Source organism: Vigna radiata, chromosome 9, assembly GCF_000741045.1.
Source record: "Vigna radiata var. radiata cultivar VC1973A chromosome 9, Vradiata_ver6, whole genome shotgun sequence".
Classification (NCBI taxonomy): Eukaryota; Viridiplantae; Streptophyta; class Magnoliopsida; order Fabales; family Fabaceae; genus Vigna; species Vigna radiata.
The window spans coordinates 3,151,049-3,172,865 of record NC_028359.1 but is presented as its reverse complement, the minus strand read 5'-3'; the positions used below and the strand labels follow the sequence as shown (position 1 = coordinate 3,172,865).

Sequence of the window (21,817 nt, the reverse complement as noted above, 5' to 3'; positions counted from 1 at the left end):
ATTAACATTCTATTATCACAACTTATAAACTTATAATTTCATGTAAGAGATTAATTTAATTTTACTTTAAACAATGGGCCTCTTTCAAATTTTGAGAGTCTCTCTTGTTTTTACAAATACATATTAGATTTTATTATTGTTGTTATTTAGTGGAAAAATTTTGAATTGCACTTGATGGTTTTTGTATTTGTGTAATTTTTTTTTGTATTATTATTATTATTGTTGATGTTGAAATGGAACGAGGATAACCGTTTGAAGAGTTCCTGTCTCTATCGAATGTCCTCATTTTCTCCTTGTTCTAAATAATCGATCGGTGTAGAGGGTAACTTGTAGAATACACTCTGACGCTGGAGTCAGAATTTTTCTCTGTAGGTTTTTAGTAATTCAATGGTGAGTAAAAGTGAGGTTATCTAGACTCTTATTTATAGAATTTGATCAATTAATTTACTTCTTAATGATCATTAATGCAAACCAACTTTTGTGATATTAATTACATCTTAATTTTGCTCAACAGTTGTCGGAATCGAACAATGATGAAATGCTTTCTTGCACGTCAACCGCTTGATTCTTCTAGTTTGTCAACATTCCAGTCAAGTTTAAGCCATAATATCAATTATTATTTATTTATTTATTTAATCGAATATATATATATATATATATATATATATATATATATATATATATATATTGTGTGTGTGTGGTGACTTTGGTGGGGGCTAATGGGTCCATTAAATTAGGTTGGAATGTGGTAAGCAATGGATTAATAATTTCATTAGTGAATGATGCATGTTTAGTGTGTATGTCTCTTATCAACTCTTCACGAATGCTATTGTCGTCATTGTCATTCTAATCATAATTATTCAACCGTGTTGTAAGCATGCTCATGCTTCTTATTATCACTAATCTTTTCAATCTATAACTTAATTTCCTCCAACTTACAACCTCAACAACCAAATTATTGTTAAATTATCTATAACTATACAACTTTTATTTTATAAATGAAATCTATCTTTCTAAACAAAAACAAATGTAACTATAAGTATAATTTTTTAAATAAATAAATATTTTTATATTTTTATTTCTGTTTCGTAATCTTTATATACTTTTTTATTTCAATTAATTAATTTAAAAAATATAATTAAATTTAAATTATTTCTATATTGAATTTATTTCTTATAATTTTTGCTATATATGCTTTTATATATTATCACTTTGTTATTTTAGTTTGTAATGTTACTTTTTTTAATTTAAATTCTATAATAAATTAAAAAATAACTCAATAAGTACTAAAAATACTGTAATAATTAAGTTTAAATATAAGATTAAAATAAATAAAATTAAACTAAAATTAATAAAGAAATTACTAAAATATAAAATTAAAAATAGTAATAATAATAATAATAAAAAGTTACAAATCATAAGTTATAAACCAATTAAAGTAGTTTATAATTTATAAATTAAAAGTTAATAAAACAAACTATTTTGAAATATCTATCAAAAACTTTTATTTTGATTAAATTAAATTATAAAATATTAAAATACACTGATAGATAATTTATTATTCTTACCAAATTTCAGTAAAGTTACTCTGTAGCTACACCAATATATTCTAATATTACCTTTGAGAGATCCAAAGTTGTCCTCGATTTCAAATCTTAACAGGTACAGACAATAGTATATAGGCAATTTATCTCTCAAAATGAACCTATTTTATGTTTAAAAACTCATTATAAGAATGTCTTCATTTTTGGTATTGCCCTATAATACATACGTATTTTTAAAGGCATCTTCATGGTATCTTTAAAAAAAATTAAAAAAATTCTAATAAGAAATAAGTTTTATTTCAATGCCTTCATTTTTAAATCAAAATAATATATAAAATATGATAAAAAAATATATTAATAATATTTATTAATAAAAAATTCATTGTTAGTTTAACAACTCTGATGAGCAACTGCTAAGAAATTAAGTCTAAAGTCACATTTAGTTGTCTATATAGCAGTGGCATCCACATTCAGCAGTATCTCTTTGGACATTTTCTTCTTGTAGTGAATGGTTTCTTCCCTGCTCTTCCCTATTCATTCTCAATCACCCTTTTTTCTCTTCTCTTTTGTCTCTCTAACTCTGCTCAGCTCAAAACACCATTTCCTTCCAATCCATCTGTAAGTATTTCAAACATTGATTCCTTCTTATTTTTCCTTTGTGGGTTTTCTGAATTATTTGCTAAGGTTAGTGGGTAAGGGGTGGGGAGTGAAAAGCTGAAGCCTTTGGTTGAATTAGGATCTCCTTGATGAAATTTGGTTTCTGAGTCAAGTCTTATAAGATTATCTATGTGTGTCTTTTTCTTTATTGGATCATACTCTGTTTAACTGACAGGCTTCTGCTTTTGCGAAATTTGAGGATTGTAGTATTTTTTTTTGCTATTTTTTATTCTCCTTTATGTTGAAGAAACCTATATGGTTGACAGATTTTGGAACTAGGCTACGTGTGCTTCATGTCCTCGTATGTTACTTGAGAACAAGTCAGTCTGTGGTGAATATGTTCATTTTCCATTTCTGTTTGCTTATTATGGACGTTTCCATTTGAACAAGAAAATTTACAGAAGGATGAGGTTCATACATGTTTATTTTGAATGAATGAACGGTTAAATTAGATTTTATTTGTTGATGTTTTCTCTTTTAAGGCTTGAGCGTAACATTAGGCTATTTGGTTTATTAAAAAACAATTTTTTGTGTTGTTTTTGGTGAAATGAAATTATGATGTTTATTCTATGATATAATTTTGTTTCAGGGATATTGGTTTCTTCGAGTGCATAATATCAGCCTGAAGGTCTAAGTAATTCATTATATCTAAAGCCACACAGGAAGAATCAGCATGCGTTGGTTGGGTCTTTCTGTTGATGTGTTCCGCCAAGTTATACAGTTGAACTTATATTGTAAAGTTATTCTGTAGATCATCATTCCCAAAAATCTGTGCTTAGCTACTGCCATGGAAGCTAATTGTTTGATCGTTTCTTCTGATAAGTATAGAATAGGCTAAAAGATAGGAAGTGAAGGAACATTCTGTATTTTGTATTTTGTATTTTCAGTATGTTCTCATCTCTTGTTATTCTAAAGTTCTAGCTGATTCTGATTGTGTTTAGATTGGGGTATCTTCATTGTGATATTCTATTGGGCTTTTCTTCTCTTTGTACAATAACATTAGATTGATTGAGTATTGTGGTTAGAAACAAAAGAAGTTATGGTGTGCCAAGCAGCGAGCCAAACAAGATTCCGAGCATTAAAACATGAGTATGGCATTAACGGTGAAGCAACAATTATTGTTAGAGTGATAGCATGCTTTCAACCTTTGCATTTTTGTCAGGTTAGTACATATTTCTGATTGGCGTTTGCCATTTGCAATATTTTTTAATGATATCCTTGGTTTCGAAGCCTGTTGGATGGAAATTTCCTTATGTGTCAGCATAAGACATGAACATTATGACCATTGAATATTAAAAAGCCTCTATTATCCGTTATTAGATTTATGAATATGAGCTCAATGAGTGACATATGCTATCTTTTGATTCTTTGCAGGCTGAGTACTTCCGTCATTTGCTTAAGCCTGTCACGTAGATTAAGTCATATTTGTTTCTCTTTAAGCTGGAGCTTGTAGTTTCCCTTTTTCCCTCTTGTCCCTTAGAAAATCAGGAAGTTAGAAAAGATCTCTTACAAGAGCACCATAACATCTACTGGTACTTTTTTCCAATGTGGTTTCTTCATCTTTTCAACAGAAAGGGTTTCATATTTACCATTGGCTGATTGGTTCTATTGTTCTGTAGGTCATTTGTTTTGTTAGATGGTTAAGGCTGACAGCTCCCTGCCTTGCTCACACCATGTGGCTTGGCAATCACCTTCTTTGAATTACTTAAGCATGCTGCCTAAGCCCGGCTCACTTGGTCTCCCAACATATCTGAACTCAAGTACTTCCATCTTACCTCATGGGCTTGCAGCTCCTTCTATTCGAAGTCTGAAGACTGAGCTAACAAATGAAGTGCAAGGATACCTTAAGTATCACAACGGAGACACAAGTCTGAAAGAAATGCATCTTGGAGGAGCTTTACAAAATGCAAATCCTTCTTTGCAAAAGAGGTTACTTATCTTTGACCGCTCTGATAATAAGACAAGGTTGTTTTATGGGCCTGTCTCTCCTCTTGTCCAGAGTCCAATTGTCACTACTAAGAAGATTGCTCAAAGTTATGACGTATATGGGGAGGAACAGGCTAGAATTATGGGTCAAAAGCATCTTGCCAGCTATGGTTTACTGAAAGAGTCTGTTAAGGATAATGTAGTTATTGAAGAAAGTGAAAAGCATGAAGATACGGAAGAAATAAATGCATTGCTTTATTCCGATGATGACAGCAGTGAATATGATGAGGATAATTGTGATGAGGTAACAAGTACAGATCGTTCTCCTTTGGCAACTACAAGGACTTATGCGATACAAGAACAATGTGAGGACTTGAAGGAGGAGGTTGCCAGCTCTTGTTGGCCTAAGAAAAAGATGAAGTTAATTACTGGTGGCGACAATAGGTCATCCCCACGTGTGGACCAAACTACTGTGGTACAACCAAATGAAACCTGTGATTATGTTAGTGATGCTGAATCAAAGAACTCCAGTGGTTGGACTTATTCTGTTGATAAAACTAAAGTAGATGATTCAGTGGTGTGTGATATCAAATTAAAAAAGGATAAGATCCGGGAATCTTTGACAGTTCTGGAGAATTTAATTCCTGGTGCAAAAGGAAAGGAGCCAATGTTAGTCATTGATGGAACTATTGAGTACTTGAAAGTTTTGATGTCCCAAACTGGTTCTCTTGGTGTAGAATATCACTAAGTACTACTCACAGTCAATCAGTGAGTCAATCACAGCCACGAAGGTTATAGTATATATGTTGGTTGAAGGACACATCCATGGTGAAAAGATGTAGTTCTTTGATTTATTAGCTTTGTTGGCTGATATATTTATCTTAGCATGTTTGCATTTTGTCTTGTTTAATCCTCTTTCTTGAGGAGGTGCACATATATGGTTGGGAAATAAAGGTACTGATGTTGAAATAGATAGTATTGCACTTTGGCAGTTGGGTTGGAAAAGAGTGCAGGATATGGGGTTTCAATTTGTTGACCAACATGATTATCCTGTAGCTTTTTTTGGAGGATTAAAGATCACAGGTTGAAGTGATGGAGATGGTAGTGGGGGGCTTTGCTGTAAATGAGGACACTTTTTTTTTCTCTCAAGTGTTGCACTCTCTTGGTGATTGAATGCATGCGCATTAGGCAACTGGGGTCCCACTCTCCACCCTCCCTTTTCATTCTTGGGTTCGTGCTTTTGTCCTCTCTTTCAAGGTTGCACGCATATCATGCTGGCATATACTCTAAAGTAACAAGAAAGTTTCCTGATGTTTGGCAGAGTGAGGCTAGTGTTTCATCATGAATTGCTGGGGCCCTTTGTTTGGATATATAGCATTTTGTAGTAAAGGTTACTTTGTTTTACATGTTGATGGAGTGCGGAATGATGACAAGCAATTCTAGTTTTTGCTTTGTGATTCATATTGGTGGTCTAGGTCTCCTTTTGAGGATGCTATTATGAAGCTGTCAGGTGTGATTGTATGAATAATTGGAGTGTGAATGGTTATGGAAGTGTTGTATGCATTAGAGTGTATCATGGACATAGTTATCTGATGTTGTTTTTATGTTTGTAAATATGATTTTCTGTCAATATGTGCTTCCCCATTTCCTGTCTAAATATGATTGTTTTAAGGAAACGAAAGATCATGCAAGGATTAACTATAACTAGGCTAGAAGAGTCGTTCATAGTTATATGGTAGTATAACTGTTAGCATCATATAAAAAGTTTTCCATTCCTAAATTTGCAGTTCTTCCACAAAAGTTGTTGCTCAAGAGTCATCGATGTCTGATGCAGTGTAGTTGTTCTGATTAGCAATTTCATCCCTATCAACAATATTCAAATCCTCGTATCATACATAACCAACCAAGCTTATTTTTTAAGGGTTGTTGTTAGCGGGGTGGGACTAGCAAAACAAAAATTAATTTATTGTTAATATAATACAAATAAACTTTTATGCTAAACTAATAATTTATTTAAAAGATTCTGAACAAGGTTTACCTTCAATTAATTTTCTCTTGTCAATGTCTTTTGTAATTGGATCACATCCAAACCTAGAGATGTTATGCATAAGTGTTGAATTTTGTTGTACTAATTTTCGAACCATTTCATTCGTATCAGATAATGGTTATAGATTCCAGGAAAACTAGTTTTTCCCTTTATGTATTTTTTTAGTTAAAGACTCATAAGTACATGTGTTAATTTGATCAATGCTTCCTGTGTCAATTCTAATCCATTTCTAAATAAGCCCATGTTAAACAATTCACAGGAAACAAATACGATATTTTTCATTCATACTTTTTTTCCAAAATGAGATACAATTATATAAGCATTGTTAAGAGTTTATACGTAAAATTAAGAAACAACTTTAAAAACAGAAAATAACTTTCAACTTATTCCTAACTAAGCACAACAATAATTTAAATCTAAATTATATCTTCAACACTTTCCCTCAAGTTGATGCATGAATATCAGTCATGCCCAACTTGTTAATGACTTTTTCAAACACCTTTCCTGAAACAACTTTTGTTAATATATCAACAAGTTGATCTTCAGGTCGAACATGTGGAGTTTGAGTTACTTGATTATCTAGCTTTTCCTTAATAAAATGTCTATCCACTTTAACATGTCTGGTTCTATCATATTGAACTGGGTTATGTGCAATTTCTACCACAACCTTGTTGTCACAGAAAAGGTTCATCGGTTGTTCATATTTGATTCCCAAATCAGCTAGGATGCTTCTAATCCATAGTAATTCACAAATGCCATATGTCATACCTCTAAATTTAGCTTCAACACTAGACCTTGCAACTACCTTTTGCTTCTTGCTTCTCCATGTGACTAAGTTGCCTTCTACAAAGGTAAAATACCCTGAAGTTGATTGCCTTGTAGTTTTATCTCCAACCCAGTCTGAATCAGTGTATCCTTCTATGCAAGCTCTATCATTTTTTGAAAATAATAAACCTTTCCCTGGTGAACCTTTGAGGTATCTGAGGATACGGTATACTACTGTCATATGTTCTTCACTAGGAGAATGCATGAACCTACTTACAATGCTCACAGAATAGGCAATGTCAGGTCTAGTGTGAGATAAATAAATTAACTTTCCTACTAACCTCTGGTATCTATGCTTGTCTGTCTCAATCTGGTATGGATATACAGCAAGAGAATGATTCATTTCAATTGGAGTATCGGCTGGCTTGCAAGCCAACATTCCAGTCTTAGATAGAAGGTCTAGAATATATTTTCTTTGACATAGAAAAATACCTTGTTCAAATCTTGCAATTTCTATGCCAAGAAAATATTTTAGTTGTCCTAGATCCTTCATTTCAAATTCAACAGCCAGTTTCTTCTCAAGTAATTTCATTTCTTCCACATCATCTCTCGTTAACACCATATCATCTACATAGACAATAAGTATGGCCACTTTTCCTTTGTTATGCTTTATAAACAAGGTATGGTCTGAATTACTTTGTTTATACCTAAACTTCTTCATTGCTAACGTGAGTCTTTCAAACCATGCCCTGGGTGATTGTTTAAGGCCATATAAAGCCTTTTTTAATTTGCAGACTACACTTTCTTTTAAAGGTGGTAGTTGTACTCCCGGTGGAACCTCCATGTAGACCTCCTCTTCTAAATCACCATTCAAGAAAGCACTTTTTACATCAAATTGCTTTAGGGGCCAATCTCTATTAGCTGCTATGGAAATTAGGACTCGGATTGTGTTGAGTTTAACCACCGGAGCAAACGTATCTTGATAGTATACCCCATATTTTTGTGTGTATCCTTTTGCCACGAGTCTAGCCTTGTATTTATCAATACTTCCATCTGCTTTTAACTTCACAGTGTATACCCATTTGCACCCAATTGTCTTTTTTCCACTTGGTAAAGAAGTTAGTTTCCAAGTTTCATTTTTCTGAAGTGCTTCCATCTCTATGTTCATTACTTGCTTCCATCTAGGATCTTCTAATGCTTCCTGCACACTGTTAGGAATATATACAATGGGTAATTGATCAACCGTTAGAGCATATGATTCAGATAATCTATGAGATGATACATAACTGCTAATAGGGTAATTAACTTTCACTCTCGGATCTGGTTCATAAAATGGTTTTTGTATACCTTTATTTTGTCGCTCTGATATTCTGATTTGTATATTTTGAGTGTAAGAAGAAGTTGGGGTGGAAGAGTTTACAATAGGTACAAAAGTTACCTCAGTAATAGGTTCTGGATGTGTTTTAGAACTGTCCACAACAGATGATTCTGGTATGTAAGATAGACATGGTGTCTCATTTTTTGGAGGATGACTTGCATTGACAAGATTTGTACCTGGAAGATCAGTGGAGACTTCAGGAGAAGGATTTTGATTTTGTGGACTGTCCATACTTTTCATTCATACTTTTTTCCCAAAATGAGATACAATTATATAAGCATTGTTAACAGCCTATACGTAAAATTAGGAAACAACTTTAAAAACAGAAAACAACTTTCAACTTATTCCTAACTAAGCACAACAATAATTTAAATTTAAATTATATCTTCAACAGCCCATTTTTACTGGCCTACCAAATGAGTAAGATGAAAAAGTATTTGTCCTTGGAGTCTTATCTTAAAATGGGTTTATGGTTAGGGTTAATTTAGTTTGATCACACTATAAAATTTTAATTAACTTTTTAAATATGTTTTATAAAAGACTTGTCTCAACTTTTGATCCAAACTAATTTGTTTTGACTTTCATCTCAAATGACTTGTCTTGACCTTTATTCTGAGTCGACTCGTCTTGATATTCATCTCCAGCCAATTCAGTTTGACCACTTGGTTCAAGCCAACTCAACTCAACCCCTCGGTTAAAGCCAACTTACCTTAAACACTCGGCTCCGACAAACTCTGCTTGAATCCTTTAACTTGGACCAAATCTACTAAATTCTTCTACTCAGTCTTTGGTTCTAGTTAGCTTCTCATCCCTTCGACTCAAGTTAACTCTAGTCGACCTTTTGTCTAGGCCGACTCAACTCGAATTTTGGTCTAGACTAACTTGGCACGATATTAGCTCCGAGATAACTCGACTATACCTTTCGACCTGAGCCTATTCACATAAATCATTGGTCCAAACCTACTCAAATTAACCTTCAGTCTAGGATGACTTAACTTGATCTTCAATTCGAGCTGACTCATCTTCTTTCTTCGAATTAAGTCAACTTATCTCAACCTTTCACCTAGGTTGACTAAGCTTGGTCTTCAATCAGACCGACTTAACTTGACCTTCATGTTAGACCAATTTACCTAAACATTTGGCTTAATCTTGTTTTGGATTTTCAATTTTAATAAACAACTAAGTACCAAATTAATATACACAAACACAAAAAAAAAAAAGCTTAATTAAAATTTAGTAGAAAATGACAAAAACAAATAAGAAAAACATAAATTCGTATACAATATGAAGAAATTAATACATGATTATTACCATAAATAGAAATAGAATGTTTTTGGTCTGATTATTAATGAGGTGGCATCTTCAATATCCGTAAATTGTAGATCTTAATAAAGAAAAAGTTAACACTAATAAATAAGTTAAATTGGTTTGTCTATAAAATCTTCATTTCAAAAAATTCAAAGATATTTTAGATTATCAAATTAGTTTATTTGAACAATTCTATTCATTTCTCAATTCAAAATCCGGCCATTTAATTAAACAACATATTCATAGAACAAATTTATTAAATGATATATTATAACTCACTTAACACAAAAACATGTGACAATCTTTTTTAACATTCAAAAATTCCCATTCAAAATAATCTCATCAATATTGGAACTAATGAAAACAACAGCATACTTATAACACATAATTATTCAATTCTAAATAACTACAAAATTTCAAAATTCAGAGTGACTTTTCAGGAATCAACTTATTTTTAACATCTCATCAAAACTAACAAAAAATATACACATAGTAAAATTTCCAATTTTATCAAATGTGCTGAACATGTCACCCTTTGCAACAATTTATCTAAATTGAAATAAAAGTCATTAGCTTTCTTTATTTGGATTGTGTTATAATTCCACTTAACTTTAAGGACTCTAGCTTTCATAAAATAATCTTGTATATAAAAACTTCACATCAATTATCTAAACATATATAGACAAACAAAGATTCATAAAACAACTCAAAGCTCTTACATGTATGATTTTTAAAAACCAATTAAAAAAAAGGGCAAAAGTGATCTTACCAAGCAGAAAATTTTGATAGTTTTATTAGAACAATATATTTTACACTTAAACCTTCATATGATGACATATGATCTTTATAAAAAGAAAACTTGATTGATTATAATCCTAAAAGGATATAGAGAAAAAGATAGATAAATAGTTCATAGAAAGATAATAATATTTTATACTAAACAATATTTCTATTTATAAACTTTATATTTTAATAATATTCAAGCTCAATTTATAAAAACCATTTCTTCTTTTAATTATTTTTCTTAAGTCTTTACATTATTTATTTTATAGAAAAATATGATAAGTATTATGCTAGAAAGAATTCAAATGAAAATATTATTATTAGTAAGAAGATATTTGGGTATTTTTCTACATCACTGAGGTACTTATACATAACACAAGATTATAAATGGATACTTGTTCAGTAGAAGGAATTTTTATTACAACAGTCATATCTAAAATCATGAATTTAAACTTTAAATCATTAAAAAAGACAATCCTGTTTTCATTCTTTGAACAATTATTTACTTTGGAATTTTTGGATTAATTAACAGTAATTAGGAATAAGAAAAGGACACAATATGAAAATCCACTGAGAAATTAAAAATCCAACAAACATATCTCAACTTATATTTTTCAAATTATAAGTGAATAACTTTTCGGGCATAATAATGTTCTCCTGTTAAGGGTCAGAGTCTAGTAAAACATACATAAATCATACCCAAGAATATTCAAACAACATAAATAAGTAATTAATACTCTTCTACACTCAAATACAATATTTAGTATATTAAAGTCTTATTTAATATTTTTTTAAAAATATTTTATGCTTAATTTTTTTATACTATGGTAATAAATATAATTGATGGTAGTTTATGAAATAAAAAATTAGTTAAATTAATCTATGATTTGATAGTGTTGTCAGTTAAGAAATGAATTCGAAGTTTGAGTAGAAGTACTTGTTCAGGGTTTATAAATGATTGAAGATGAAACTGTTTAGGATTAGACGAACTTACAAATCCAAATCCTTGTCTGTTATTAGCAGACAAAGCAAGCAATTATGAAGAAAAAATTGGTATCACTGCCACAATAATACACTGCACAATCACTAATATCTAATTAATTATATGTCTACAATCATTCATCCTCACTTCAACCTTTAACTTCATATATTAATATTTAAAATATCTTTTTCATTAATCTATTTTATTAGATGCTACGTTAAGTAATGTTAGAGAATATTTCAGATAAAAATGTGAGAAAAGAAATCAGAGAGATAGACCTGAAAAGCAAAATTAAATATTTGTTTGGTTGAAGGAGGAAAATAAAATACGAATAAAAGTGTTTTGGTTTGAAAGAAAAAGAAAATAAATGTTTAAAATCTACCATTTTATCGCTTAGTTATTTTTTATTTCCAATTTAGATTGAAGTATAACTATAGTGAATAATGCATTTGAAATCTTGTCATTTTTTTATGAACTGAGTCTTATCTGATCAATTGTGTTGATTATGTAACCAATTTCATTGCCTCAATAGTTTGCATAAGGACAAAGGACAAAACAGACATTTCACATCAAAGATGAATTTACTCTTAAAATTATCCAGTTTTTATACTATTAATATTAGAATTATACAATTTATATTTTTCCAAGAAAATTTGTTCTTTTTTAAGTTTTTTAGTATTAACTTTATGCACTTTATAACTAAATAGAAAACAAAATAAAATCTGGAAAGGTATATAATTAGTAATTATTTGGGAAATTTGGAAATATTGGAATGTGAAATCAAGTACAATACACATTGTTACATGATTTAAATACCACTTTATTTATTTTTATCGTATCTTTTTGATTATGTTTCAATCTCATCATATTTCAAGTTATGATGGCTTAGCATTGTCTTTAGATAAGTTCTTTTTTAGTTTACCTTTTTATTATAAGTATATATAATATGTATAATATTGATACTTATAAAACGTGTAGCTTAAGAGGATAGTATCTTGTATTTATTTTTGTACAAGAGTTTGAGTATTCCTAGTGTTCTACTTTTATTGTTTATCTTTAATTTTTTTAAATCTTATATTTCTCATCCTATTTTTCAATTTCTTTTAATAAATTTTATTTATCGGGGCAAAAGTGAAAGTTTACACTTACAAACAAAATTACAACTAAAACAATTCATGCTTTTTTATATTTTTAATTCAATTTATTTCAATAAAAAATATTTTTAAAATTTGTTTCATTTTTTTAACTCATAATATACATTCATCTTATAATTTTTTATTCATGTATTTTATATATAGATCACAGCAAAATATAACATAATATCAAATATTAAATGATATGAATCTATTCAAGAAAAAGATCCATCAGTTTTTAATTTGAATTCTCAAAAACAAAAATAAATAAAAAAAATCGTAAAATTAAGATAGAGAGCCATGAAATCGTAAATTAATGGTAAATGTTTGAGGCTTATACATAAGTTATAGATACCATGGATGATTTTTTATTTAAAAAAAAAAATTATAACTACTGTGCTTACATGTTTTCAATATGACTTATTTTTTAATAAAATCATGTATCTAAAACACGACATCTTATTTTAAAAACAAAAATTAAAATCTATTATTTGTACACATGACTTCAATAAATCAAAAATAGTATAAACAAAATCTTAATCACGTCCCATAACTTCTATTCATCTTATTTTCTAAACGGATATAGACAGGTTAAGTAGAAAGTGTGTGCAAAGAACACAACTTCCCTCGATGAAGTCACTATCCAAACACCACTTATCCATAAGTGGTAAATCTTTTAAAATCTATTGATGATAGTAAAATTGATGTAAAATTACACCATTTTTTAGAATAAAAAGAAATCAAATTTTAAACATAAATTTCAGTTAAAAAACCATTGTTTGTCGAATTTGATTATAGCAAAGTATGATGTCACATGAAATTGAGAACAAACCAATCTAAAATCATGAACGCAGTGGCCAAACATTGATTGTGTCATATGTGCTCCTTTATTTATTTCTTAACAACATTAACGTCCTACTTTTACTTTGCTTTAGTCTTTCATCATCCTCTTTTCTATATTGCTCACCAAAGAAAAATTCTATCCTTGACCTGAAACAAGACCAAAGAATTATTGGGCAAAATCATGTGGTATGAGGTCATCCTCATTCTTTCTTTTAGGAACATGATTGAAGTTTAAATCTATAAAAGACAATTTTTGTTAGAATAGTCTTTAGACATGATATTTGAAGTCTTGCATAAATAATTAATAAAAGGTACATAAAAGAAAAAGGTTTTGTCCAACTGTAACACCAGTGCATACTGAGTAAGAAACTGGCCCATTTTTGTTTCTGCATCATAGCCAAGATGTTTAACTTTCTATGGCAGGTCATAAACCAATATACCCCAAAAGTTGTCCATAAACAAGACAATTGTGAAAATATGAATCTGTGATTTTGTATATCATATTTAACAGTGTGAAACACTTTCATGTTTCATATTTCAGCGTCAGTTTCATATATTTTGCTGATGCGTCTGATGCTGTTTAATTAAGTCAGGATTTCATGGTTGAAATTGAGAAAAAATATTGTAAACTAGTGACATTAGTGTCTCTTTTAGTCCTAAATATCTGTATTGGTCTAATACAATGCTGGTTTTTCTTAAATTAGAAAATTTAACGCATGAGGTGGAAAAGTTAAGCAGTGCCTCTAGAACTAGCAAAGGAAAACTATGATTGGATATGGTGACAAATTACAATGTAGTTTGAATTTCACAGCGATTTCTATAAAAGATGGAAGAAAGAATTAAACGAAGAGAAACCACAAATTCTTGCTGTCTAAAAGAAAGAAAGAAGGAATGAAATATGGTAAAAAAAAAAAAAGGAATAAAGTCTGGAACACAAACTGAAACATGGGAGGTATAAGTTCCAATCCGATGCATTGAGAGTTTCTTATCTCTCAGGATATTGAGTTTCTCCACTTTCTAGTTGTTGTCTTTCTGTTCTGTTCTTCTGAAGTTTGAAGCTGAGGTGAAATATCATGATTTTCCACATTGGTCATTTTTGTAAGTTTGCTTAGTTTCTTCCACCCAGTGGTCCATGCTGATGTATGCTTCTGCTTTAGAAGCTTATCAAACTGTTTCTGCAGATTTTCCATGTCATTTTGAAGCTCCAAGTACTTGGTTTTCACAGTCTCAAGCTCAAACTTGAGTGTGTTGATGTCTTTCTTAGCTGCTGCCCACCCTTCTTGGAATGATTGTGGTGTCCCTTCTAAAAGTGTTTTCCGATTTGGAACCATTGGCTGGTAGTGAGACTCAACACCTTCTTTCAGAGAACTGTTGGATAGTGCATTACTTATCTTCACTTGTTCAGAGAACAGAACTTGAACCACTACCCTCAATGGAAGCCTTTCATTTTGTGCAGCATGCATGCAAGCATCAATGGAGAGTTTCTGACAATCCATTACACGGCATAGCCGCTTTCTTTCATGCTCAGTTAGAGTTGGATGTGCCTGTTAATTTTGTTCAAGGGTATAAGAATTGCATGAGTAGACATCTAAAGGCACATTTGAATCTAAACTACTTAACATTTTTACTTGCACTGCTAATTTTCCAGATGCATTTTTCAAAACCAATGTATATAGATACTGCTCACCAATTGTCACTGATGGAAATAGTAAAATACTAAGCATATTTAGTATGATACGAAAGAATTGGAAAACTTGCACTATTTTCCTCTAGGAGAAGGAATTGATTACCTTAAGATATGAATCAATTGCTCTGTAGAGTCCATCGTCAGAGGTCCTAGCTGACTCGGGCAAAGCTTCTGCAAGAACCTGAAACTTTGTGAGGGAAAGGTTTCTATCTCTGGAAACCTCAGTAAGATAACTATCAACAAGTCTTGCCACTCTTGTCTTGGCATTGATGTTACTGGTGGCATGCTTATCAGGAAAGGGTGGTCTGCTTGGGCTTGAACTTTCAGTCTGCTCTTGAACAAGAAAATGCTCTAGCAGCCTCTGAACAAGATCTACATCATAAACTGTGTCATTTTTGTTATAACATGGGATTAGAAGATCAGCCAGTGTAGCTTGCTCAAATTGCATTCCCACCCTTTTCTCCAATTCAGTGATTAATGCAAGTGCAACCTTTAACATGTTTGCCATTCTCAGTAGTCTAAGCAGGAAGTTGCATGAGACACTGTCCTTCTGTGGGGGAATTATGCTGATGAGGCTTTCAATGATCATCCTTTGATCTTTAGCTTGAAGGGTTGAAGTGTCATCTCTAGGTCTAGTAGACACAACCATTTGAAGTCCACTTTTCCAGCCACAACCGCCACCACTACTAGAACTACTGTTACTGTTACTACTGTTGCTTCCTTCATCTGGAGGGATTGTTGTGTCATTCACCAAACCAGGTAGCCACTTAGTTGCATAGTGCATTATTCCAGCACCAATCAACTCATACCTCATGCCTTTTACCTTAATAGCAGTAATGACTCTTACAAAGTGATCGATCCTAAGGATTGAAACATCCTCAAACCACCAATCAGGGGGAACCTGCTGATTCCTACTAGGACTTGAGTCCTTCATGTCATTCCATTTTGGGCTGGAAACTTGTGATGCCCTTCTTCCAGTGTATGACCACCTTATCCCCTTTGGATTGGCACAGGCTTTCCATGCTATGGACTCACTGCATCTTCTCACAATTTGTAGATTCTCTGCCCATGGCGACAGCTTCTCACAGCTTTTCAACACTACTATAGAATCTCTCCATGAAGACAAAACCACATAGCTAAGGAAAGCTTCTGTCTTGAATATAAGATTGCCTTCTTCTAAGTCCTCTGTCATTTCAAGGTACTCTGCACTGCATCTCAGACCAGAGATATTGCCTGCTGTTAAATCAATCGCAATTCCATAGCAAAACTTGGCCGCAAGTTCAAAAGATTCAGGCCCTCCAGGAAGATCGTCCATAACTATCTTATTCAAATCAGGGTCGCGAGAATCGTATATGATTCTGTTCAGCTTTCCACTTCGAGACAGCAAAGGATACTTTCACGGCAAAAGCACCAGAAACAGTTTGTGAAATTCACAACAGCACAAGTCAGAAACATCTCACCTCTTCATAAAAAAAATAAATAAAAGGCCATACTTTTTATAGGAAAAATGGAAAACTTTCAGGTAGGAAATTATTATCTATTTGTTTATTTGTTCTATAACAAGATAGTAGCTACCTTGTGCAAATGGAAGTTTGCTTCTCCAATTTGAACCAGAAGATCACTTGGAATATCAGCTGAAACATACCTGCATGTGAACACGAAACGGATATACAACACTCTCAACAGTTCTTGATTTTCAGCCATGAGATGGAAACAAAATAAACAAGAGTGCATCGAACATACCAAGAGTTGCCTCTTTGCTGAAATCCCTCAGTCTTGACACTGTGCTTGGTTGAAGTGAGAAGTCCAGTCCCATATTCCCTCCCAGCAGCAGACTCACTCTCTGATTCCCACATGCTGAAAACCAGACTCACAAGGGAAGATTGTTTTTTCCAGAAAAGTGGGTTTGAAGTGAGAATGAGAATGAGAAGAAGAAGAAGAAGAAGAGGAAGAAGGGGAGAAATGAAGAGAGGGTAAACTAAAGAGCAAAGTGAATGAGGAGAGAAAGAAAGTTGATGAAAAGGGAGGAGGAACCCACATGGGGTGCTTGGACTTATCTCAAACTTGTCGCTTTCTTCAGAGAACATGTCAAGGAAATCTCACAGGCTGTGCCGTAATGGGCACTCAGGAGCTGTGTTGTGAGGTGTGAATCATTCATCATCATCGTCATCATCTTCTTCTTCTGGGTTTCTGTTTCTGTGTTTGTTTCTTTCATATATGAATTATGAAATAAGATTGATAAAATTGATAGCTAGAAAGATACCCTTCATCATTCATGTGTGCAAGACATGCAGTTCCAAATTCTTTATGCCCACCTGACCATACATGTCTCTTCCTTTTCAGCCCATTTTTATTTATATTTTCTTATTCTTTTATCTGTTACTGTGTTTACTGCAATCCCAAAAACATTCCTTTTGACTACGAGAAAGGATCAAAGGCGCGTTTCCAATTTCCATACCTGAACTTTACTTCCGATGCATGGAAGGGGCTAATTACAACACTGTCCTTTCATTCATTCTCATTCCACCTTCAACCAACTACTTTCCATTTATAGCTATTAAATGAAAGAGACTGATCACATTCTCACACACTCTTTTCACTGCACTTAACCACTCCCCATTTATACCTGTTCAATCAGAAACACTAATCGATATTCACCCAATCTTTTCACTGTACTTCAAATATTGGAGAGATGGAAAACTAAAAGAAATTTTTAAAATAACATTACTTACCGAGAAATGTAAGACCTATATATAAATATATATATATATATATATATATATATATATATATATATGCATAAGGAAGAATAAAGAAGAGTGGAAACAGTATTAACACAAAAGAGGTGGACTTTTTTCTTAAAAAAAAAATTATTTTATAATTTCTACTAAATTTTTAGAAAAAGAAATTGAACTCATTTTTTTAGGACGTTTATCTCTCTAGAAAGCTTTTTTTTTTTCTCTCTGACTTCTCTCTAACTTTCACACTCACTGAGTCATTGCATGTTTGATTAGAAGGTGCTTAAGTGACCGCGACGCAGAGAGCTTCACAACCATCCGATTAGATCCTCGTTATTTAGTCGGTAAGTAGTTTTCTCCTCTTCTCCATTGTTTGAAACCTAGGATAAGTTGCATGTGTCTAGTATACCCTTCTTTCCATTTTCCTTTGTTCATTCTAGCTCTAAGAGCAGTTTCTATCATCACTTTGGTGATTTGTAGAGTGTGGTTGTGCCCTTGCTGTGAGAGGTACTATGAGGAAGCGTTACAGTGAGCTGTACTATGGAGTTTCCAGGTAAGGGGAGTTAGGTTATTACTTGTTTTGTAGCTTAATATCTATATGTATATATAATGAATTCTGTAATGTGTTACTGTTTGTACTAGAAACCGGTTGATGCATGTTGAGTTTTAGTGCATTTTACATGATGAATTGTGTGCTAAAGATTTGCTGGTTGTGAATTTTGATTTCGGTATGATGTTGTGTTGAGAAATGAAATTGTGATGAGGTAAAACAGATTATACTAGTTAATAGGCAGTAATTTAAATAAATTTCAGTGCTTTGAGTGAGCTTACAGAGGAAGTGAAAAGGTGATTTGGAGAAAGTAAGGTATAGGGTGTAATTAAACTGTTGGGGTAATGTTAGTCAGTCTATTGTAACTTGTTAGGATAATAAAATTAGTTAAAATGAGGTTCTAAATGATAGGAGTGGAATTGAGTCCTTAGGTTGATGAGTCAACTGTTTTAGATTGAGATTTGGTCTAGGATCACTTTAGATTGTACTAGAAAGGATTAAACTCAGTTAGATAAGTTTAGCTAAAATCGAATCCCAGATTTAGGGTGTTAGAATTTGGAGAAAATACCTAAAATTGGTAGGAGAGAGTGGGAGTGCATAATTGTGCAGAATTTGTGTTCTACAGATTATGCATACTCGTTATGCAGATTGTTTCGCATAACGAGTCCTCCCCAAGGGTGCTCTCTGTTTTTCGCCACTCGGTATGTGAAAGTGGTGCGTTGTGCGAGTGGCTGAACAGTGGTGTCCCCTTTTTGATAATTCGCAAAGTGAGAGGGAGAGGGTGCGCTATGCAAAAGCGCCTGGTCTTGCTATGCGACCAGGCCAAGTGAGTTTCACCCTTTTCTTCTTCTGTTTGGATTGTTTGATGTTGTTTAATCGACAGAGTGTCATGTATGTTATATATTTGAATTGTGTGGCTTGAAAGAATATGAATGAGAATTAGAATGATGTATTTGTGTATGAATTGGAAATCTTAGGGTGAGATGATTGGATGTGGTTGTAGAGGACCGTGTTGTTGTCTTTTATAAATGTACGAAGCTTTGAAATGGTAAGTCTATCCCTACACTCTAAGCACTGTTTATGCTCAAATAGAGAAGAATAGTATGAGTGGTGAGAGTAGAGGGAGGTCCTTGTCTATAGTCTTAGAGTTTAACTATAGACTGGTGTGCGGATTTACTACATAGTGTTGGGGAGGGCCAGCTGAACTATGCAAGTGCAAAAACTACCAATAGTTCGACAATTATACAAATCTGGATGAGTCGTGTTGAGTACTTGATACATGGTTAGAATTGTATGCCTTTCATTCTTTACTTTTTATATAACTAAACATGATGATGTTGATTGATTGTGTTATATGTATATTGTTTGTTTATCTAGCTCACCCTTGCTTCTGTGTTGTGTGTTGCTTGTGTATGTTTTTCTTTGCGATGATCATCCACTTGGATGTAAGTAGATGTTGAGAAGGTTCCCCTGGAGCAGGTCCTGGAAGAAGATGACGTCGCTGTGTAGTTTCTCTAGGAATTCTTGATTTTGTTGTTGTATTTTGAAATACTCTAAATTGTTTAAGCTTAAATTCTATCATCTTTTATGAATGATTGTAATCTCATACTTCATGGCAAGTCTACTTTAATTGTTCTCTTTATTTAAATGATAATATCTATATTATATAATCTTATTTCTATATGATTGGGATGTCACAAGAAATACATGCAAAAGAATTACCATTGTACTCGTTCTTTTCTTACAACAGAAAAGGGACAAAAGGAAACCGATTTCTGTAAAGGATAGTGGTTTTACCGATTGTAATACAGAGAAAAGTATTTGATAATGTATATAACGAGATATTACTCTTTTTTACGTTGTTATACCTGTTTGTTTAAAAGTATTTTATTATAAGAAAATGTTAGCGTATATAAATTCTTTTATTAATTTGAATATTTGAGTATTTTTTTTATCATCATCTAGTAAAAACATGTGTAATTTTTACAAATGAGACAATTTTCTTATAATAATTGTCTCTATTAGACCAAACCATATAGATCATGGCATACCTCGGGAATTAGGCAATTGTCTTGGAAGTCAGAGACCTCGAATGTGTGAGCTCTACTACCTAAGAAATTGGTTAGAACAATGTCTATAAATAAGAGAGATTCACATCATGGATAAATCATTCTGAATAGGAGAAATAGTACTTCCATACATACAAATTTTTACATTTATTTAATATTATTTTTTATTATTTTAATTTTTTTTTCAAATATAAAGATTCACCTTATTTTATTTCTATAATAAACAATAGTATATTAACATAGAATTTTTAACGACATTAACACAACATACTTAGCATTTTTTATTAGATTTAGAATATATTAATACGACAATAAATAAATAATAAATTAATAAAGATATAATATGTTCTGTTTAAATATTGTTAAAATTTTGTAAAATAAATCTATTAGGTGGAAACAACCTAGTATCTGCTGTTTTATATCCTTACTAAAAAGAAGAATTAAGTGTTTTTTTTTTTTAAAAATTATGTTATTTATAATTATTTTCGTGTATGAAAATATCTTTATGTAAAATGAAACGGAAGGAGGATAATTTAGTTTTAAATTTATAGAAAAAGAAAATATAGAGTGCAGAATCTGATTTGTTTCTTGGGTTGTCGTATGAAAGCAATTACGCTAAGAGGGTAAAGTTGATTGTGTACGAATTTGTGTCTCAATTCAACATAATTAGCACTTAGTTTGTCTCCTTCAGTTTGTATTTCCTCCACCTTTGCTATGTCCCACTCTCTCTAAAAAAACTGTTGGATATGTTGATACATAAGGGACAATATAAAAAGTTCAACTAATACTCTAAATACTTTTAATATTATTTTAAATAATTGAGTTTACATTTGTTATCATATATTTGTAATAAAGTTTGTTTTCTTTCACAAGTTTTATTATTAACTTACTTTATCAAACTTCAAAACTAAATTATCTCTATATTTTTTTATTTAGCTTAATTAATAATTTAATTATTATACTTAAGTTTATGATTAATGTTTATTGTAATGATTAAATAGTCAATGCATTTCTTTCCGTGAAATTAGCATTGATGACATTAGAAGATAATCATATATTAGCGAATTAGTTTTTTTTTAATTTTTTTTCTTGTATTACGTTTTAGGATTTTTTTTTTTTTTCCTCTCTTCTCCTTCTCTTCTTCCAAACCCTCCAATCATCCACCATTACACTCTCTTCATCCTAATCATATTACTAGGATATAAGTTAAGTTGCACTATAGTAATTTTAATGTTTTCTATTATCATGCTACTCATTCTCTTTTTTGTTTATCCTTGTTTTGCACTTAACAAAATCATCCCAAAATAATGAATTCTGAAAAATCTAACTATAGATTGCTATTTTGCAAACTCTCATAATGCATCTACCATTTCATTTTTTGTCTTCGCATCTTCTTCCTTTTTGTTA

The 21,817-nt window shown here is 31.7% G+C and overlaps 2 protein-coding genes across 3 annotated transcripts; one reads left to right on the top strand and one right to left on the bottom strand.

Annotated features, from left to right (window-relative positions):
* The first annotated feature begins 1,998 nt into the window (after positions 1-1,998).
* On the top strand, positions 1,999-5,757 carry LOC106774262 (transcription factor bHLH143). The gene is made up of 4 exons (XM_022786169.1): positions 1,999-2,162; positions 2,791-3,363; positions 3,576-3,733; positions 3,821-5,757. The coding sequence occupies exon 4, from the start codon at positions 3,838-3,840 to the stop codon at positions 4,873-4,875; it is 1,038 nt and encodes a 345-aa protein (XP_022641890.1). The 5' UTR covers positions 1,999-2,162; positions 2,791-3,363; positions 3,576-3,733; positions 3,821-3,837; the 3' UTR covers positions 4,876-5,757.
* An 8,448-nt stretch (positions 5,758-14,205) lies between these two features.
* Positions 14,206-17,562, bottom strand: LOC106774360 (root phototropism protein 3). Of its 2 annotated transcripts, XM_014661332.2 has the most exons (5): positions 17,092-17,562; positions 16,797-16,910; positions 16,629-16,698; positions 15,157-16,446; positions 14,206-14,910 (listed from the first exon to the last, which is right to left on the bottom strand). In XM_014661332.2, exons 2-5 carry the CDS (start codon positions 16,907-16,909, stop codon positions 14,359-14,361), a joined length of 2,025 nt encoding a protein of 674 aa, XP_014516818.1. In that variant the 5' UTR covers position 16,910; positions 17,092-17,562; the 3' UTR covers positions 14,206-14,358. The 2 variants fall into 2 exon arrangements, with proteins under 2 accessions (XP_014516818.1, XP_014516817.1); XM_014661331.2 differs by having other exon boundaries at positions 16,797-17,559.
* Between the last annotated feature and the right edge of the window lie 4,255 nt (positions 17,563-21,817).